Genomic DNA, 22232 nt, shown 5'->3' with positions numbered 1-22232 from the left:
AATACACGGTACAACCACCATGTTCCTTCTAATACACCATACAACCACCATGTTCCTTCTAATACACAGTACAACCACCATGTTCCTTCTAATACACCATACAACCACCATGTTCCTTCTAATACACAGTACAACCACCATATTCCTTCTAATACACCATACAACCACCATGTTCCTTCTAATACACAGTACAAACACCATGTTCCTTCTAATACACAGTACAAACACCATGTTCCTTCTAATACACCATACAACCACCATGTTCCTTCTAATACACCATACAAACACCATGTTCCTTCTAATACACCATACAAACGCCATGTTCCTTCTAATACATCGTACAAGGTATTTGGGCTCTTTGGAGAATATGGCAGAGTGGGGATTGGTCTTATCTGCTCTACATCCAACTACAGCCACGGGGAATAGAGGAATGATCAAATAAACATCAATTCATCTTCGACACATCATAACTATCGCAACCCTGATTGCTTAATCAAAGCCTAGCTCATCACATCATGGCAAATTAAACAGTCCACCAGGGGAAATTTCTCCATTAACACCATGTTTCTAATCTCTCTAATACTACTATTTACCAAGCCAACTGTGTTCTAAATGACGACCGTAGATCAACAACGGCAGCCAGCCACCACCAGCAGCACTGACGATAAGTCTCTTTTCATTAGAGCAAATGTCTGTGCTCTTAGAGAGACACGGCAGCGCACTGCGAAGGGTGGGCAGTTACGTCCTCCCTACTGCCAGTTCCTTCGCCTGATTAAATAGCCGTGTGCCACTGCTGGCCTCTCTCAGGGCCGAGGCAGCCTCTGGTAATGGTAATACTAGGCCCCGTGACCCCCCCATGACCCCATGCCCGCTCTTCTTCTTGACATTTAATGTATGTAGCGCTAACTCTTCCTTCTGCAGGCCTGCGGGTCGAACAGCCCTGGGCTGTCTGCTTCGGTTGTCACTCAGCACTGACAGTGGGATGTTTGTCAAATGAAGTGGGAAGGAGGTAAGAGGGGGAAAAGGCAAGGGATAGAGGAGTGCATGTTGGGTAGCCGTAATTAAGATATGTCTAGTTACACGTTTATAATAATGTCTGGTGTTTTACAACTGCAAGGCCAGTGGGTCACTTCCTGATGTGACTTGGATCACTGGTGAGTGTTAAAAATGTCCTTCTGTGTTTTCATAAGGACAAATAGTTTTTATTCCAATGTAGATGAACACAACAAAAAAATTCCAGAAAATTATGTCATGGTTGTAGAAGCTTCTGATAGGCTAATTGACATCCTTTGAGTAAATTGGAGGTGTACCTGTGGATGTATTTCAAGGCCTACCTTCAAACTCAGTGTCTCTTTGCTTGATATCATGGGAAAATCAAAAGAAATCAGCCAAGACCTCAGAAAAAAATGTGTAGACCTCCACAAGTCTGGTTCATCCTTGGTAGATTTTTCCAAATGCCTGAAGGTACCACATCCATCTGTACAAACAATAGTACACAAGTATAAACACCATGGGACCACGCAGCCGTCATACCACTCAAGAAGGAAACGTGTTCCGTCTCCTAGAGATGAACGTACTTTGGTGCGTAAAGTGCAAATCAGTCCAAAAACAACAGCAAAGGACCTTGTGAAGATGATAGAGGAAACAGGTACAAAGCATCTATATCCACAGTAAAACGAGTCCTATATCGACATAACCTGAAAGTGCCACTCAGCAAGGAAGAAGCCACTGCTCCAAAATGGCCATAAAAAATCCAGACAACGGTTTGCAACTGCACATGGGGACAAAGAAAGTTATTTTTTGGAGAAATATCCTCTGGTGTGATTAAAAATAAATATAACTTTTTGGCCATAATGACCATGGTTATGTTTGGAGGAAAAAGGGGGAGGCTTGCAAGTCGAAGAACACCATCCGAACCGTGAACAACAGGGGTGGCAGCATCATGTTGTGGGGGTGCTTTGCTGCAGGAGGGACTGGTGCAAAGCACAAAATAGATGGCTTCATGAGGAGGAAAAGTATGTGGATATATTGAAGCAACATCTCAAGACATCGGTCAGGAAGTTAAAGCTTGGTCGCAAATGGGTCTTCCAAATGGACAGTGACCCCAAGCATACTTCCAAAGTTGTGGCAAAATGGCTTAAGGACAACAAAGTTAATGTATTGGAGTGGCCATCACAAAGCCCTGACCTCAATCATACAGACAATTCAGTGGGCAGAACTGAAAAAGTGTGTGTGATCAAGGAGGCCTACAAACCTGACTCAGATACACCAGCTCTGTCAGGAGGAATGGGCCAAAATTCCCCCAACTTAATGTGGGAAGCTTGTGGAAGGCTACCCGAAACGTTTGACCCAAGTTAAACAATTTAAAGGCAATGCTACCAAATACCTATTGAGTGCATGTTAACTTCTGACCCACTGGGAATGTGATGAAAGAAATAAAAGCTGAAATAAATCATTCTCTCTACTATTATTCTGACATTTCACATTCTTAAAATGAAGTGGTGATCCGAACTGACCTAAAACAGGGAAATTTTTTACTTGGATTAAATGTCAGAAATTGTGAAAAACTGAGTTTAAATGTATTTGGCTAAGGTGTATGTACACTTCCGACTTCAACTGTATATGTTGTGTATGTAAACAGTTACATGCATGTGGAATAACAGATACAGGAACATGCATGTGGAATAACAGATACAGGAACATGCATGTGGAATAACAGATACAGGAACATGGATGTGGAATAACAGATACAGGAACATGCATGTGAAATAACAGATACAGGAACATGCATGTGGAATAACAGATACAGGAACATGCATGTGGAATAACAGATACAGGAACATGCATGTGGAATAACAGATACAGGAACATGCATGTGGAATAACAGATACAGGAACATGCATGTGGAATAACAGATACAGGAACATGCATGTGGAATAACAGATACAGGAACATGCATGTGGAATAACAGATACAGGAACATGCATGTTTAATAACAGATACAGGAACATGCATGTTTAATAACAGATACAGGAACATGCATGTGGAATAACAGATACAGGAACATGCATGTGTAATAACAGATACAGGAACATGCATGTGGAATAACAGATACAGGAACATGCATGTGGAATAACAGATACAGGAACATGCATGTGGAATAACAGATAAGGCTTCCAGTGTGTTGCTGGTTAGGACGTCAAAATATTTCAGATTTCATACAGCATTCCAAGCTGTTATATGCTTAATACAAATGGGTGATGGGTGATGGGTGGATGGTGACGGGTGGAGGGTGACGGGTGGACGGTGATGGGTGGTGGGTGACGGGTGGAGGGTGACGGGTTGAGGGTGAGGGGTGGACGGGTGGATGGTGACGGGTGGAGGGTGACGGGTGGAGGGTGACGGGTGGACGGTGATGGGTGAAGGGTGATGGTTGAGGGTGATGGTTGAGGGTGAGGGGTGGACGGGTGGAGGGTGATGGTTGGACGGTGATGTTTAGAGGGTGATGGGTGGAGGGTGACAGGTGGAGGGTGATGGTTGAGGGTGAGGCTGAGGGGTGGACGGGTGGAGGGTGATGGGTGGACGATGATGTTTAGAGGGTGATGGGTGGATGGTGATGGGTGGAGGGTGACGGGTGGATGGTGATGGGTGGTGGGTGATGGGTGGAGGGTGATGGGTGGAGGGTGACGGGTGGAGGGTGACGGGTGGAGGGTGATGGGTGGATGGTGATGGGTGGATGGTGATGGGTGGAGGGTGACGGGTGGAGGGTGATGGGTGGAAGGTGATGGGTGGAGGGTGATGGGTGGAGGGTGACTGGTGGATGGTGATGGGTGGATGGTGACGGGTGGAGGGTGATGGTTGAGGGTGAGGGGTGTAATCAAACGTATCATAGTATATGAATCTGAACTCCTTGCGTTATATATCAATCAATCAAATGTATTTATAAAGCCCTTCTCACATCAGCTGATGTCACAAAGTGCTGTACAGAAACCCAGCTTAAAACCCCAAACAGCAAGCAATGCAGGTGTAGAAGCACGGTGGATAGGAAAAACTCCCTAGAAAGGCCAGAACCTAGGAAGAAACCTAGAGAGGAACCCGGCTATGAGGGGTGGCCAGTCCTCTTTTGGTTGTGTTGGGTGGAGATTACAACAGAACATGGCCAAGACGTTCAAATGTTATCTGGCCAATTAGCTGATCTTAGAGCTCTGTAGAGTGACAGCTCTTTGAGAAGGTTAGGTAAAGCTTCAGCAGTTCTGAGGAAGAACCCATTTGTTCCATCGGAGACAAGAAGCCATGATAGGGACCCTTCTGCAGAGTTCTTCAAAGGTACTATGACATGCTTGGACAGGGCTGGGAAGAGAGGGTACGGCTGGGAAGAGAGGGTAGGGCTGGGAAGAGAGGGTAGGACTGGGAATAGAGGGTAGGGCTGGGAAGAGAGGATAGGGCTGGGAAGAGAGGGTAGGGCTGGGGAGAGACGGTAGGGCTGGGAAGAGAGGGTAGGGCTGGGAAAAGAGGGTAGGGCTGGGAAGAGAGGGTAGGGATGGGGAGAGAGGGTAGGGCTAGGGAGAGAGGGTAGGGCTGGGACGAGAGGGTAGGGCTGGGAAGAGAGGGTAGGGCTGGGAAGAGAGAGGGTAGGGCTGGGAAGAGAGGGTAGGGCTGGGGAGAGAGGGTAGGGCTGGGAAGAGAGGGTAGGGCTGGGAAGAGAGGGTAGGGCTGGGAAGAGAGGGTAGGGCTGGGGGTAGGTGAGGTATACATTATATATAATAATAATACTTTTTTATTTATCAAGGCAAGTCAGTTAATTAAGAACAAACTCTTATTTACAATGACACCCTAGGAACAGTGGGTTAACTGTCTTGTTCAGTGGCAGAATGACTGATTTTTACCTTGTCAGCTCAGGAATTCGATCTAGCAACGTTTTTGGTTACTGGCCAACGCTCTAACCACTAGGCTACATGTCGCACCATTAACACTTTGGATTCCCTCACCCCTAGGGCCAAGGGTTTACCTAACCACGTGACCGGAGGCAGGAAAAACTCTGACGTGTTGTCCGTTATTGTAAATAAGAATTAGTTCTTAACTGACTTGCCTAGTTAAATAAAGGTTAAATAAAAATAAAATAATAATCATTCATTAACCGTTTTAAGCCAAATTAATGAACTGAAATCACATGTTGCTTCGCTGTACATGTTTTATACAAGACACACAAATAGAACTGAATCCCGACCAATCGTCCCTCCAGGCAATATTATCTATAATATCAGATAGACATAATATCAATATTCATAGATACCCTGTTTATGAATTGGAAGGTCGCAAATCAATATAGACTCATGTAATTTCCCCACTGCTATAGCTAATGACAGCGTAGTGGTAATGAGAGACTGCAAGTTGCTGTTCAATTTTAACCTTCTGATTTTGCATCAGAAACACAAGCATTGTAAATCAAAACAGGATAGCATGGTAGTTTGACAATTCTCCTCGTTAGTCAAAGACACGTTCACCATGCACCTGTGGTGAGAAAAAAAAGATCAGCGGACAGTATCGCCTTTCTACCATTTGGTGTCGCACAAGTATTTCGCTGTGGCTCCTGTAAAATTGCCATCTTTGAGCTCAAATTAGTGACATCATGCATAACCAATTATAGGAATAGCGCAAAAGGCAATGATATCCTCTTGTCTTACCCTTTCATCTCTGATTAATCAGCGCGCGACAAGACAGGGGGAAATAAAGTGCGGCTGCACACTGGGAGTCAGCCGTGAACTCTGCTGTCCCGTGAGGTCCGGTGATGTATGATCTCACAACATTCAACTGGTTATGTAAACAAACTCATTAATCCAGACGTGTGTTTATTATACTAGCCTACTAGTGAGTGGAGGGTCATTGTACGCGGTGCTGTCGACATTCTACTGTACTTGAATATAAAGGATGGGCGTGAGTCGCCCTCGAAAGGGAAGCGAGGGGGGATCCATTTTCAGCATAGAAGGCGAGCTCACTGCTCAGTTCACTCTGCGCGCTGCTTCCTATGCGGAGTGAGAGAGAGGCGCTATGGATACTACAGGTAACGTCAAGGCGCCTTTTCAGGGAAACAGATGGCTATGGTGTTTGGTGCTTGTGTTAGAAAAGAGTAGGCTAGTATAAGAGTAGCCAAATTAAATTTGAGAGGAAGACATATAAAATATATTGTTTTTAGGATTTCCAAATTCCACAATTATTTAACGTGCATGGGAAGTGATAATTATGACTAATATTAATTAATATGAATGATATAGCCTAAATTAAATACCATATCGTTGACGCACCTACAAAATACCCTCTTTGCGTATTACGCACGAGTTGTATCTAGTTCTAGTTGGATCCCATTGAATATGTTTTAGCACTCAGTGTAGTAGTCTGTCTTTTAAACACCTAATGGTCTCTGTCATAAATCCGTTGTTATTTGTCTCTTAATCACCAGGAAACACCACACCAGCTGTCTGAAGACCAGCCAAATATCAACTGAAACGCACAGGAGGGAGGGGAGTGTGAGAAACATAGGTTGTGTGTGTGTTAAAGTGTGCATGTTAGAGAGAGCGAGAGAGAGGACTAAGGTTGGACCAGGTGATCACGTCCTATCAAACCTCCAAGGAGCTGCCGGCCAGGATCAGTGTTTACAGGAAGGATCAGAGTTCCGACCAGAACATGGTGGTGCCAGCCCGCTGCCCGGGACCCTGTGCCATGCTGGCGCTCAGCCTTCTCATGGGATACGGCGTGGTGCGCTGCGTCGCCGGTCAGAACGACACGGAGCCCATCGTACTGGAGGGGAAGTGTCTGGTGGTCTGCGACTCTAACCCGTCCTCGGACGGCGGGGTGACTTCATCGCTCGGGATATCCGTCCGGTCGGCTGGCGCCAAGGTAGCTTTCTCCGCGGTGCGCGGGACGAATCACGAGCCCTCCGACATGAGCAACACGTCCATGACCATCTACTTTGACCAGGTCAGCAGTCCCCGGAATTTGCGCATGCAAATCTTGTCCCTATCTGGATAGATAATTAATGTGGCGATTAAGAACAAGTTGTTTAATTTATATTTTTCGGGAGCTGCTACAACATTATTGTATCCCTGTAAAAGGTTATGATAACTTGTCGTGGTTTGCGTTGGTCCGTTTGGAGACGCGCACATTTCCCTTGAGTCTCTTTAATGAAATAGCTCGAGAGCAGTTCTGGGGATCAGAACATGATAATGGGAACATTGTGATCGTCCTGCGTAATTTGCCCCATATTGCCTATTCATAAAAGCTGCAGCTCGCTGCAAGTTGATTTGAAAAGACGTCAGCTGTTGTATCTAGTCCCTTCTATCTATTTGAGGGACGCAGACACTGCGGTGTTTACTATAGATATGACTGCTGCTGTGAATGCTCCAAACATCAAGTAGAGTATTGTTTTGCGTCCCGCTGGTGAGCTGGGATACTATGGACAGTATTATGTTAATCACCCCCCCCCCCCATTATCTTACATCTGCGTTGATCGTCTTCAATTAGAAACATATATAGTCCAACTGTAAAACAGTGAGCTGTTGGCAAACAGCGTTGGCCAATTGATTGTGCGTTGCGCCTTAAGGTCACCACATGCAAAGTGTAAGTGCTTGATAATTTGGCTAGTTTAACCCTTGCCGCGTCTCAGTATGTTACTCTTTGACTCTGGGTGCTGATTGTGCGTCATGTTGACGTACTTTGTGTTTCAGGCTTTAGTGAACATCGGCAACCATTTCGATCTGAAAGCGAGTGTCTTCCAGGCGCCAAGGAGGGGAATATACAGCTTCGGTTTTCATGTGGTCAAGGTCTACAACAGACAGACCATACAGGTAAGACACATTGTCCACATTTGCTTCACTATGATCTCTATGCAACGTTTTCTGATTGTAGTTTTCTGATTGTAGTTTTCTGATTGTAGGCCTAATTAGTCTACTTTAGTGTGTTGTTGTATGTCGTGGAGCAGCCTACCCAAATGGGTACATTATTTGGTGCGTAAACAGAGTAGGCCTACGATGTAACAGATCTGAATTATGATCTGTGCTGTTTCCGTTACCCCAGGTCAACCTGATGCAGAACGACTACCCGATCATATCAGCTTTCGCCGGTGACCAGGACGTCACTCGGGAGGCGGCCAGCAACGGCGTTCTTCTGCAGTTGGAGCGCGAGGACCGGGTGTATCTGAAGCTGGAACGGGGCACGCTCATGGGCGGATGGAAATATTCCACGTTCTCAGGCTTCCTTGTCTTTCCACTATAATTTAATATGTGATCACGGAAATCGCAAACGTGACTCCTCCATGGTTGAGGAACGATTAAAAAAACAACAAATTTGCTCTTTTATTTGAAGTGAACTGTCAGAGGAAGAAGACAGATTCGTATGTGTACACACTACACACTTTACAGTATCTATTCAATTCAAACATTAACGTTTCCATGGAGTTCGTACATCCAAATCCATCGACTAAAACCCTATCTGGAAGGATAATCGAATCGATCTGCCCGTGATGTATAGGCCTACCACTTGTCGATTATTTGGATTTTATCGCTTGGGAGTCAACTAACTTTTGTCAACAGACTGTCAAGTCAGTCTACCTCTGTGTACCCTGACTGCTGAACAGATGAGAATAATATTATATAAATCGAAAAGCTTAAAACTTCCCGAACTAACGTGTATTTACCAATGCTCTCTCTATTTTGTGTTTGTGTAGCCTTAAATAATAACGTTTCCGTCAAGTGAGTTGTATGGAATTCTTATGGACGTCCAGGAGAAGAAGAGTGCTTTCACGCCGAAGGCTTTTTTTGTTTTGTTGTTGTTGCAGGAATGGAAGAATGTGTTTGTTTTTTGCTGTTCATGGTGTTCCGTTTGGATGCTGAACAAAATGGAAGACTTTTTTTTGTTTGTTTTGTGCTTTTCATGGTGTTCCGTTTGGATGCTGAACATGTTGAAAAGAAGGCAAATATAGGCTGCCTAACTATCCAGAGATGATATAAAAGATTTTTAAAAAGCGACACATTTCAGCCAATGGACACGTCTATAGAAACTCTTTTACAAAAAAAAAAATATTTATCTAATTTATAAAGTACATATTCACATTATGGTGTGTTCTACATTTCGGATCTGCGTAGCTTTAACTGATATTGTGTCCAGTGACGTTGCTCACACATGTACATTGTGAAAATAACAACAGAAAAATCCCAATTATATGATGTCCCGCCTAATAAATAATATTGCATTGTATACGCGTATGTATTCACTTTTATTATATAGGCTACCAGTTTAGGCTTGCAAATGACATGCAAGGTCGAAAAGGCATCAGGAAAGTAATCGTGATAGAATCGGTCATTAATAAAGTAGTGTACAGCAAACGGCCTCAGACCTGTAGCGCACTATTGACTGACGCTGTCCATGGTGCTGATCGAGCAGCCGCTTGAACAGAATGCAATGTTACACTTCACAGAGCACTGGAGCCCACACCAACACGCATTCAACTCTTGTGGTTTCAAAATTGAAAACTGATTTTTATCAACTTTGCATGTTTCATTATTGTGAGATCAAAGCATAGACAAATCAATACAAGACAATAGCATACTGACATTCTCAAAACCGCTATATTTTGATTTGAGTGGTGAAATAAGTACTCAATAACTCTAATTATCTTCGCTAAATAATTATGCAATGCAGAGACAATGCGTTATTGTTTTGGGCCTGCTGTAGAAAAACAACCCTCCATCACACAGGAACAAAGGGAACAGGTCTTCATTATCTTACCATGTAGAACGTAAAGCTGTGTAAATGCCTGGTCTATTTGCAGAGGTGGTGTGTGTGTGTGTTTGTGTGTGTGTGCGTGTTTGTGCGTGTGCGTGCGTGCGTGTGCGTGTGGGATAGCAAATATATAAGTAGACGTTATACCTAATGGTGCCTAGATGTGGAATATAGGCCTCTACAATGCAGTCTTATTGCCATTGGTTCTCTGATGTAGGTCAAAGGGGAACTAATTAAAACAAACATTGTGAAAGATAACGGCCATAAATGAAACGGATAATAGAACAAAATTAATTGGTGTGGTGTAGTTACAGTTTAGCCCAATAGGAACATAACGGAGATGGTAAGTACACCTAGGATTTTGTCGTTGTTGGTTTCCTTCGGGGGCCGCGTCCCAGCCTCTCCTTGCTGAAACCCGCAGCTCGATATCCAGAGGAAGTCATGACAAATCGTATGTGTACATACCATCTCCGTTATGTTCCTATTAGGCTACACTGGAATACTTTACTTTGACCTTTGCATTAGACCCTCAGAAGGTCTGTGGTCTGGAACCCAAAACCACTTACTTGACTGTTGCTACGTGATGCTTAAAAGCTCATGGGTTGTTTTTACATAAGAACATCGTTTTAAACAGCTACCTGGGGTTGCAAATGCATTCAGGCAACTATAGTATCATAAACTGTCGATGTTTATGTCTTATCTCTCGTGGGCAGATTGTGCGTGTAGCCCGAAGAATCTGTCGGGGCTGAATGACACGTATGTGATGACGAGCAGCATTTGTTTGGGTTTTGGAGTTTTCTTCATTGGTTATTTGAACGTATCAGGATGAGGCGAAGGCGGTGCTCAAATTGCTTTGCGCGTGTTCCCAGCCGGATTGGAAGGGGGCTTTGAATGATAGTTTTCTAAAGGTGGAGACCAAACCTGGGGGTCAAGTACATGTGTGTTTGAGTATTTTATATTTAAAAACTTTTGTTCTGTATATTTGAGTATTTTCTATTTAAATACTTTTTTGAGCATTTGCAAATACACAGGCAAAAACATTTCCAGTATTTGATTGGTTATTTGTAAAAAAAGAAAAAAAAAAAAGTTGAACAAATTTAATTTTAAAGTATTTTCAAATATTTTTTCAAATACTATCTTTAAATACCTTGGTTAAATTCATGGGAGTGTATTCGAGCCTTCCTAGTGTATTTCCAAATACATTCCAATATTGAGCTACTTGTTATTTCAAATAAAAGTCAACTGAATACATTTATTTAACTAGGCAAGTCGGTTAAGAACAAATTCTTATTTTCAATGACGGCCTAGGAACAGTGGGTTAACTGCCTGTTCAGGGGCAGAACAACAGAATTGTACCTTGTCAGCTCAGGGGTTTGAACTTGCAACCTTCCAGTTACTAATCCAATGCTCTAACCACTAGGCTACCCTGCCGCAATACATGTATTGAAGTGGATTAAAAAGTAATTGAAATAACTGAAATAATATTTGAACCCAGGTCTGGTATTTTGATAATGATGCAGGTGTGCAATGTGTTGTATGCCAAGCAGTCATGACAGCAGCAAGATGGCAGACTTTAGCTGTGGATCAATGGGATTGGCTGAGATCTGCTATCCTCAAAAGAATGCTAAAATATTCTTATGCAGATTATAATTTCTCAACTAATATTGATCAAAGTCGATTATCTCAGCAGGATCTCTTTTAGTGACTTTATATTCACCTATCAAACATGTCAATGGCACAAAATAAAGAGATTTGTATAGCCTATTATTCAAGAAATCTTATAAAATGTAATGTCCAAGAAATCTTCATGAAAAAATCCAAGATGGCAACCGAATTGGCATTGGAAGCGGAACCCAGCTGGCAACTGTCTAGGGAATCATTCTTGACTAGTTCTATACAGTTCCTACCCTGAACATACCAGACACTATGAGTGCACTTTCTGTACAAAATATGTTTTATTGTAACATACATGTGAAGTGAAATGGGTTGTTTTAGAGGGTCAGCCATCATAGTACATTGCAAATTTGGGTTAAGTGCCTTGTCAAGCGCATATCTACAGACTTTTCACCTTGTTGGCACAGCTACTCGAACCAACAACTGAAAGGTTGCTGGCCCAGCGCTCTAACCGCTAGTCTACCTGCCCCCCTAGTACACATCTGGTTGATATGGCCATTCATTTTTCCATAACGAGACCTAAATGTTCTAATGGGACCAACAGCTGAGAGCACAGCAGAGCAGGGAGGCCTGCTGTTACTAAGACAGATGACAGGCCAGCTATAAGAGTAGAATGGACCTGGAAACTAACCTACAACTCACCGCCTCCCTTTCCATAGCTATTTGGACAGCATTGTATAACGCACCATAAACTTGTGATTAAGCCCATACTAACTCAAACGGTCTATTTTGGGACCATTGATTTCCCTTTTTATAGTAGTGTCTCATTCGCTTGTTTGTTCAAGGCTTGATTTCTCAAAATGATTCTTGTTGTTCCAGTTATTTGAATCCGTAGAGGCATACACAAAGATATAAGGGATTATTTCTGTGTATATTCTAGCGACGGTAAATCTTTTTCCACAGGAAGCTTGTACAATATCGGCGATCTGCTGCTAGCCATGATAACTTCAAAACACCATATTGTTGCTGGATGAGTGTATTTGATGTTAGCGTCATGTAGCAGAGATATGAAAGTTAGCCAGCTGTCTGGATGAGTGTATTTGATATTAGCGTCATGTAGCAGAGATATGAAAGTTAGCCATCTGGCTGGATGAGTGTATTTGATATTAGCGTCATGTAGCAGAGATATGAAAGTTAGCCAGCTGGCTGGATGAGTGTATTTGATATTAGCGTCATGTAGCAGAGATATGAAAGTTAGCCATCTGGCTGGATGAGTGTATTTGATATTAGCGTCATGTAGCAGAGATATGAAAGTTAGCCAGCTGGCTGGATGAGTGTATTTGATATTAGCGTCATGTAGCAGAGATATGAAAGTTAGCCATCTGGCTGGATGAGATGAATTTGATATTAGCGTCATGTAGCAGAGATATGAAAGTTAGCCAGCTGTCTGGATGAGTGTATTTGATATTAGCGTCATGTAGCAAAGATATGAAAGTTAGCCAGCTGGCTGGATGAGATGTATTTGATATTAGCGTCATGTAGCAGAGATATGAAAGTTAGCCAGCTGGCTGGATGAGATGTATTTGATGTTAGCGTCATGTAGCAGAGATATGAAAGTTAGCCAGCTGGCTGGATGAGTGTATTTGATGTTAGTGTCATGTAGCAGAGATATGAAAGTTAGCCACCTGGCTGACGTGCACATCTCTACATCTTCTGGCTGCAGCCCTCGTTTATAAGTGCGAACCATGGTTGTATTGGGTGTTTGATATCTACGACAAATATCAAAGATGTGAAATGATAAAAACACCATGTGTCTGCCCCAATAGCACCATCAATACCTGTTTATGTAGAGGGGAGGGGAGGGGGGGATTTTATGAATGTATAGACAGCAGCATATTGTGCTTTGTGGGCCCTATAAATATAACGATACCACTGGTACCACCCACTGAGCTAATATAGCCTTTTCATGTTTTAAGACGTCTTTGTTTCAGAGTTAGTCTCTTGATGGCTGGTTTGCTTCTTGTTAAATACCCTTTGAGGCTTTGTCTTGGGGCTCATGTTTTAGCCGCTCACCCAGCAGGATCGTAAACTTCAATGTGGGACCTCACAGCACGCAGCACAACAATACTTTATGCATTACAGTCTAAATTACATATTAAAGTCATCCGAGGCATATTATCTGTGGCTTCAGCTTGTTCTAAGTGAATGGTAATTTCAGTTATTCATTAAACTGTAAGTTTGGCGAGGAGTCTTAAACACACACACACACAAACACACACACACACACACACACATACACACACACGCTTAGATGCTCCCCGCAGAGACACAACTGTAATTCCTAGTCAGTCAGGCTTGAACAAAATGCCCTGTGCCTAAACATTTCAAACCTGACAGAGAAAAACACAACAGTAAATCGATTAGAGCAGTCCTATATCGATGTCCTCTGGTGTTGATTTCCTCTGGTGTTGATTGGAGGGCTGTCATCCAGAGAGCATTACGACTGTAACGATGTTGGAATTTAATAGCCTTCACCTTCAATCGTCAATATTTAGGGAGTATTTTTTCGTATAATTTCCTTCCCTGACGTTTGATCTATCTACGGTAGCTGAAACAAGATCATTAATTTGTTATCACCAATAGTGTAAAACGGTGAATAACTACTCACATCTTCATGAAAACCATACAGAGTAAATGCAGTGGAAATAAGTTTGACCCCATTGACAATTACCGTTAGTCACAGGATTGCCTTCAAATAACGAGCTGTTAGTGGACTTTGAGACCCCTACCCTAAAGGGTCTTGTAGACCCCTACCGTAAAGGGTCTTTGAGACCCCTGCCCTAAAGGGTCTTTGAGACCCCTACCCTAAAGGGTATTGTAGACCCCTACCCTAAAGGGTCTTTGAGACCCCTGCCCTAAAGGGTCTTGTAGACCCCTACCCTAAAGGGTCTTGTAGACCCCTACCCTAAAGGGTCTTTGAGACCCCTACCCTAAAGGGTCTTTGAGGGTCCTACCCTAAAGGGTCTTTGAGACCCCTACCCTAAAGGGTATTTGAGGGTCCTACCCTAAAGGGTATTTGAGGGTCCTACCCTAAAGGGTATTGTAGACCCCTACCCTAAAGGGTCTTGTAGACCCCTACTCTAAAGGGTCTTTGAGACCCCTACCCTAAAGGGTCTTTGAGACCCCTGAGCTAAAGGGTCTTTGAGGGTCCTACCCTAAAGGGTCTCGTAGACCACTACCCTAAAGGGTATTTGAGGGTCCTACCCTAAAGGGTCTTTGAGACCCCTACCCTAAAGGGTTTAAGTAACTATACACATTTGGACCATTTACTGCTGTGTGTATTTCTCTTTGTTGAAAAACCAATTGGACCTCATGAATCAGCACACAACATGTGAATGTGAGGGGCTGTTGTTCTCCACTTTAATAGTATTTCACCGGGTTCTCTACAGAGTCCTCTAAACATTAGAGGACCGGACTGCTTGTCCGATGACGACAAGCCGATGCCAGTAGTTGTCCCAAAGTTTCAGACACACAGATTGGTTCACTATCTCTCTGATTTTGGGAGAGATAGTCGTCTTGGCAGAAGGATACACGTTTCACCGCCTGCTGTTCAGAGTTTCATCCAGGCTGTGTTCTATTGTCTCCTTATACGAATCCAAAAAGACTGATAGGACTTCCATCCTGCTTTAAATGCATTCCTCGTGGGGGACGCTGAAGAACAACTCAAGCGTCACAATCACAAGAGAAACACTGACCATCTCCTGTATTTAACATTTTTATTGAACAATACACAATAGTCCAGTAAATACAAGTAGTCACGGCAACTAAAATCCCTCACACAAAATGTCTACCACTCATTTCCTCAAGTGTTCCTCGGTTATCCATTTGTGGCTAAATTTGGCCTAAGTGTGATTCTAGGTGACAATAATCCTTTCACAGCTGTATTCTTTATATTCAGGTGCTTCCAGGTAAAACTATCGGCACTTCCTTCGGGGTTTAAACTATGCTTAGACACCCCCCCCCCCTCCTCCTCCTCTTCAATGTAATATATAATGTTGCTGCAAGCTAAAAAGGAAATGCATGCTGAATGGCAGGCTTTATAGCTAGCCCTAATGACCTCTTTTATATCAACTTTAAAACCTCCTTTCATATGTTTCTCTCCAAACGATCTCTGTTCATTTCATGGCCCTGCAGTAATGGCCACAGCTTTGTCTGCATAGCAACAGGCGCGATACCACCTGTGCTCTTCTCTTCCCCTCCAAAAGAATAAAACCTCAAAATGTTTATTCTTTAATCACATGTTAATGCTAAGACCTGTCACAGATCTGAATATAATCAGCAACAAATACGTCAGAGCTGATGAAAAACCAATTCAGAAAGTGGTCATACGGTAACTGTATTTTTCAAGATAAGGAACATTGAATAATTTATTGATACCCAGCACCGGCTTACAACCACTAGACATTTGTATTCTGTAATTTTATTTAACTAGGCAAGCCAGTTAAGAACAAATTCTTAATTACAATGACAGCCTACACCGGCCAAACCCAGATGGCGCTGGGCCAATTGTGCGCTGCCCTATGAGGCTCCCAATTGCCGCCGGTTCTGAGACAGCCTGGAATCAAACCAGGGTGTCTGTAGTGACACCTCTAACACTGAGAAGCAGTGCCTTAGACTGCTGCGCCACTCAGGATGTGTAACATCTGTAACCTATATCCCTTCTGTTCAAGGTGATTGTTAGGTTGAAAGCCCCTGCGATCACGTCATGGCCGCCTGATGACCGGGCTAATTTACACATGAATGAGAAGACACGGTAGCAAGCAGGGATAATACACAGAGAGGATAGTTAGACAACTTGCACGGCGGGCATGGCACGGTGGCTGGTTAATAATGCATCTGTTTGCCTACCAAATAATGAGGCACATATCACAGACCCAAACATCAGACAGACACCTGTCTCTGTGGAAGGACCCCTGTGTCAATCAGTTCCCTGAAGAGAGAGAGAGAGAGAGAGAGAGAGAGAGAGAGAGAGAGAGGAGAAATAGAGAGGGAGGAGCAAGAGAGAGGAGAGAGAGAAATAAGAGAGAGAATAAATAGAGAGAGAAAGGAGAGAGGATAAATACAGAGACAGGAGAAATAGAGAGAGAATGAAGAGAGAGGTGAAATAGAGAGAGAGAATGAAGAGAGAGGAGAAATAGAGAGAGTATCAAGAGAGAGGAGAAATAGAGAGAGAATGAAGAGAGAGGAGATATAGAGAGAGAGAGAATGAAGAGAGAGGAGAAATAGAGAGATAATGAAGAGAGAGGAGAAATAGAGAGAGAGAGAATGAAGAGAGAGGAGAAATAGAGAGAGAGAGTATGAAGAGAGAGGAGAAATAGAGAGAGAATGAAGAGAGAGGAGAAATAGAGAGAGAGAGAGAATGAAGAGAGAGGAGAAATAGAGAGAGAGAGAATGAAGAGACAGGAGAAATAGAGAGAGAATGAAGAGAGATGAGATATATATATATATATATATATATATAGAGAGAGAGAGATGGAACACAACGTTTTTACTATCTCATCCTGGAATATACAAGGTTTAAGGTCATCTGCCTTTGGTCTAAAGAACAGGAACCTAGACTTCATCAAATAATTTGGAAATACAGACATTGTCATCCTACAAGAAACATGGTACAAAGGAGACTGACCCACTGGTTGCCCTCTACGTTACAGAGAGCTGGTAGTCACATCCACTAAACTACCAGGTGTGAAACAAGGAAGAGACTCAGGGGGTATGCTAATTTTGTATAGATCACAGACCTAACCCACAATATAAAATTAGTCAAAACAGGAACATTTTACATCTGGCTAGAAATTAATATAAAGAATAACAGAGAAACATGTCCTCATGTGTGCTACCTATATCCCCACAATCCCCATACTTCAACAATGCATCTTCTCTATCTTAGAGGGGGAGATCAACCATTTCCAGGCCCAGGGAAATGTACTAGTCTGTGGCGACCTAAATGCCAGAACTGGATAAGCACCCGACACCCTGAGCACACAGGGGGACAAACACCTACCTGGAGGTGACACCATTCCCTCCCCCATATGCCCCCCTAGACACGACTACGACAACTTAAACAACCGAAATGGATAACAATTGCTGCAGCTTTGTCAGACGCTGGTTATGTACATAGTCAATGGTAGGGTTCGAGGGGACTCCTAGGGTAGGTGCACCAATAGCTCATCTCTTGGCAGTAGTACTGTAGACTACTTTAACACTGACCTACACCCAGAGTCTCCTAGAGCATTCAGTCAGTCCATTGACACCCCTATTAGCAAAATCACAGTTGAACGGATTTATGCTCATGAGGCATCAAAGCCAAATTAACATAATAATATTAAGAAATGCTATAGATGAAAGGAATGTATGGTGGAAACCTGCCTATAAAAAATTAGGAAACAACAATCCCTTCTAGACAATTTCCTGGACAGAAGGATTCATTGTAATACCCTGTAATAGTGAAGGTGTAAACTTGGCAGTAGAAAACCTAAACATTATGTTTGACCTCTCAGTGTAACGGTTTTCTTCATCTGAAGGAGAGGCGGACCAAAATGCGGCGTGGTGGTTATTCATGTTTAATGAAAAAAACGATAAACATGAACACTACAAAACAATAAACGTGGAAAACCAAAAACAGTCCTATCTGGTGCAAAACACAGAGACAGGAACAATCACCCTAAGTATGATTCTCAATCAGAGACAACTAATGACACCTGCCTCTGATTGAGAACCATACTAGGCCGAAACATAGAAATAATCCAAAACATAGAAAAACAAACATAGACTGCCCACCCAACTCACGCCCTGACCATACTAAATAAATACAAAACAAAGGAAATACAGGCCAGAATGTGACACTCAGCTCCCCTATCAAATCAAAAAAATTCAAACAGAAAAACGAAGAAAATGAACAACAATGACAAATGGTTTGATGAAGAATTCAAAAACCTAAGAAAGGAATTGAGAAACCGATCCAACAAAAACATAGAGACCCGGAAAACCTGAGTCTACGCCTTCACTATGGTGAATCACTAAAACAATACAGAAATACACTACGGAAAAAGAAGGAACAGCACGTCAGAAATCAGCTCAATGTAGTTTAAATTTAGTAGAATCTTCACTTCTGGGAAAAAGTAGAAAACTCTAAACAAATACGAAGAGTTTTCTATTCAATCTGGAGAAGTATGGATAAACCACTTATCCAATCTCTTTGGCTCAAATAGAAAAGTCTTAGAATCAACTGTTATTAAAGACTTCCAGAACACACTGGATTCTGAAATGACATGGAACACGCTACAGGACAAAATGCAAACCTCCCAACACAAAAGGCCTGTTGAGTGGATGGTATCCTAAATAAAATGATAAAACATACAGACCACAAATTCCAATTGGTTATAAAGTCTTTAACATCCTCCTCTGCTCAGGCATCTTCCCCAATATTTGGAAAAAAGGACTGATCACACCAATCCACAAAAGTGGAGACAAATTTGACTTCAATTACTAACGGGGGATATGCGTCAACTGCAACCTTCGGAAAATCTCTGCATTATCATTAATTAACAGCAGAATCATATATTTCCTCAGCAAAAACAATGTACTGAGAAAATGTAAAATTGGCTTTTCAACAAATTATCGTACGCCAGACCACGTATTCACCCTAATTGACAAACAACCAACCAAAACAAAGGCAAAGTCTTCTTATGCTTTCTTTATTTCAAAAAGTCTTCGAATCAGTTTGGCATGCACAAATTGTTATACAAATTGATGGAAAGTGGTGTTGGGGGAAAAATATACAACATTATAAAATCCATGTACAAAAACAACAAGTGTGTGGTTAAAATTGGCAAAGACACATTTCTTTCAACAGGACTGTTGGGTGAGACATGGATGCAGCTTAAGCCCCATCCTCTTCAACATATATATCAACGAATTGGCGGGGGCTCTAGAACAGTCTGCAGCATCCGGCCTCACCCTACTAGAATCTGAAGTCAAATGTCTACTGTTTGCTGATGATCTGGTGGTTCTGTCCCCAAACAAGGAGTGACTACATCAGTACCTAGATCTTCTTCACATATGCTGTCAGACCTGGGCCCTGACAGTAAATCTCAGTAAGACAAAAATAATGGTGTTCCAAAAAAAGTCCAGTTGCCAGGACCACAAATACAAATTCCACCTAGACACTGTTGCCCTAGAACACACAAAAAACTATACATACCTCGGTCTAAACAACCTTTCCACAGGTAACTTCCACAAATTTGCAAACGATCTGAGAGACAAGGCAAGAAGGGCCTTCTATAACATCAAAATAAACATAACATTTGACATACCAATTAGGATCTAGCTAAGAATACTTGAATTAGTTATAGAACCCATTGCCCTTTATCGTTGTGAGGTCTGGGGTCCGCTCACCAACCAAGAATTCACAAAATAGGACAAACACCAAATTGAGACTCTGCATACAGAATTCTGCAAAAAATATCCTCTGTCTACAACGTAGAGCTTCAAACAATGCATGCAGAGCAGAATTAGGCCCGATACCCGCTAATTATCAAAATTGAATTCTAAAACCAACTAACAGGAAGTGATTCCTAAACCTTCCATAACAAAGCCATCACCTACAGAGAGGAAAGAGCAGTCACGACAACGCAGACAAAATCCAAATAGTTTCCATAATGTCCACAGAAACATGTCAACATTTTTAATAATCAATCCTCAGGTTGTTTTTAAAATATACAATCGATAATATCAATCGCAAATGTCTTTATCAGTAGGAGAGGGAAAAGCAATGGCTGTACAAAGTCATTTGCACGAGCAAAACTCATGCGACCACTTGACGCAATGTTATCGTTCTGGCTCATTTTTCAAAATAAAAGCCTGAAACTATGTCTGAAGACGGTTGACACCTTGAGGAAGCGATAGGAAAAGGAATTTGGTTGATATCCCTTCAAATGGAGCGAAGGCAGGCTATGGAACATGGAGTTTTCAAAATAGAGGTTCAAAATAGTTTTCACTCCACTTCCTGGGTTGATTTTCCTCAGGGTTTCGCCTGCAATATCAGTTATGTTATACTCACAGACAATATTTTGACAGTTTTGGAAACTTTAGAGTGTTTTCTATCGAATACTAATAATAATATGCATATATTAGCAGCTGAGACTGAGGAGCTGGCCATTTACTCTGTTTGCTGTTAATTTGTTATTGTTTTATTCACTTTAGTTTTTTTTATCTATTTCACTTGCTTTGGCAATGTAGAGAGAGAGAGAGAGAGAGAGAGAGAGAGAGCGAGAGAGAGAAAGAGAGAGAGAGAGAGAGAGAGAAAGGGTATGGTCGTTTGATAGATCAGTAGGGTTAATCAGGTTAGAATGTGTCCTTTGTTGGGCTTCTGCGTGTCTGTAAACATCCTGTTGGGCTTCTACCTGTCTGTAAACATCCTGTTGGGCTTCTACCTGTCTGTAAATATCCTGTTGGGCTTCTGCCTGTCTGTAAATATCCTGTTGGGCTTCTGCCTGTCTGTAAACATCCTGTTGGGCTTCTACCTGTCTGTAAATATCCTGTTGGGCTTCTGCCTGTCTGTAAACATCCTGTTGGGCTTCTACCTGTCTGTAAATATCCTGTTGGGCTTCTGCCTGTCTGTAAACATCCTGTTGGGCTTCTACCTGTCTGTAAACATCCTGTTGGGCTTCTACCTGTCTGTAAATATCCTGTTGGGCTTCTGCCTGTCTGTAAATATCCTGTTGGGCTTCTGCCTGTCTGTAAACATCCTGTTGGGCTTCTACCTGTCTGTAAATATCCTGTTGGGCTTCTGCCTGTCTGTAAACAGCCTGTTGGGCTTCTACCTGTCTGTAAATATCCTGTTGGGCTTCTGCCTGTCTGTAAACAGCCTGTTGGGCTTCTGCCTGTGCGTAAACATCCTGTTGGGCTTCTGCCTGTCTGTGTATATATCCTGTTGGGCTTCTGCCTGTCTGTAAACATCCTGTTGGGCTTCTACCTGTCTGTAAATATCCTGTTGGGCTTCTGCCTGTCTGTAAACAGCCTGTTGGGCTTCTGCCTGTGCGTAAACATCCTGTTGGGCTTCTGCCTGTCTGTGTATATATCCTGTTGGGATTCTACCTGTCTGTAAATATCCTGTTGGGCTTCTGCCTGTCTGTAAACATCTTGTTGGGCTTCTGCCTGTGTGTAAACAGCCTGTTGGGCTTCTGCCTGTCTGTAAACATCCTGTTGGGCTTCTGACTGTCTGTAAACATCCTGTTGGGCTTCTGCCTGTCTGTAAACATCCTGTTGGGCTTCTGCCTGTGTGTAAACAGCCTGTTGGGCTTCTACCTGTCTGTAAACATCCTGTTGGGCTTCTGCCTGTCTGTAAACAGCCTGTTGGGCTTCTGCCTGTCTGTAAACATCCTGTTGGGCTTCTGCCTGTCTGTAAACAGCCTGTTGGGCTTCTGCCTGTCTGTAAACATCCTGTTGGGCTTCTGCCTGTCTGTAAACATCCTGTTGGGCTTCTACCTGTCTGTAAATATCCTGTTTTGCTTCTGTGTGTCTGTAAACATCCTGTTGGGCTTCTACCTGTCTGTAAACATCCTGTTGGGCTTCTGCCTGTGTGTAAACATCCTGTTGGGCTTCTTCCTGTGTGTAAACATCTTGTTGGGCTTCTGCCTGTGTGTAAACATCCTGTTGGGCTTCTACCTGTGTGTAAACATCCTGTTGTGCTTCTGCCTGTGTGTAAACATCTTGTTGGGCTTCTGCCTGTGTGTAAACATCCTGTTGTGCTTCTGCCTGTGTGTAAACATCCTGTTGTGCTTCTG

At 42.8% G+C, this 22232-nt stretch overlaps 1 protein-coding gene across 1 annotated transcript; it reads left to right on the top strand.

Annotated features, from left to right (window-relative positions):
- The first annotated feature begins 5861 nt into the window (after positions 1-5861).
- On the top strand, positions 5862-9220 carry LOC139366668 (cerebellin-2-like). Its single transcript, XM_071104348.1, has 4 exons — positions 5862-6061; positions 6458-6975; positions 7722-7841; positions 8071-9220. The coding sequence occupies exons 2-4, from the start codon at positions 6682-6684 to the stop codon at positions 8266-8268; spliced, it is 612 nt and encodes a 203-aa protein (XP_070960449.1). The 5' UTR covers positions 5862-6061; positions 6458-6681; the 3' UTR covers positions 8269-9220.
- Positions 9221-22232: the final 13012 nt, after the last annotated feature.

This window comes from Oncorhynchus clarkii, chromosome 15 (assembly GCF_045791955.1).
Source record: "Oncorhynchus clarkii lewisi isolate Uvic-CL-2024 chromosome 15, UVic_Ocla_1.0, whole genome shotgun sequence".
In the NCBI taxonomy this organism is placed as follows: Eukaryota; Metazoa; Chordata; class Actinopteri; order Salmoniformes; family Salmonidae; genus Oncorhynchus; species Oncorhynchus clarkii.
The sequence above is the reverse complement of the archived record's forward strand: the minus strand, read 5'-3'. Positions and strand labels throughout refer to the sequence as shown.

Bases quoted from the DNA above. Each gene is read 5' to 3' on its own strand.
- LOC139366668 (XM_071104348.1), top strand. From the start codon at position 6,682: ATGGTGGTGCCAGCCCGCTGCCCGGGACCCTGTGCCATGCTGGCGCTC. The intron at 6,976-7,721 runs GTCAGCAGTCCC...TTTGTGTTTCAG, and splicing joins TGACCATCTACTTTGACCAG to GCTTTAGTGAACATCGGCAA. The intron at 7,842-8,070 runs GTAAGACACATT...CCGTTACCCCAG, and splicing joins ACAACAGACAGACCATACAG to GTCAACCTGATGCAGAACGA.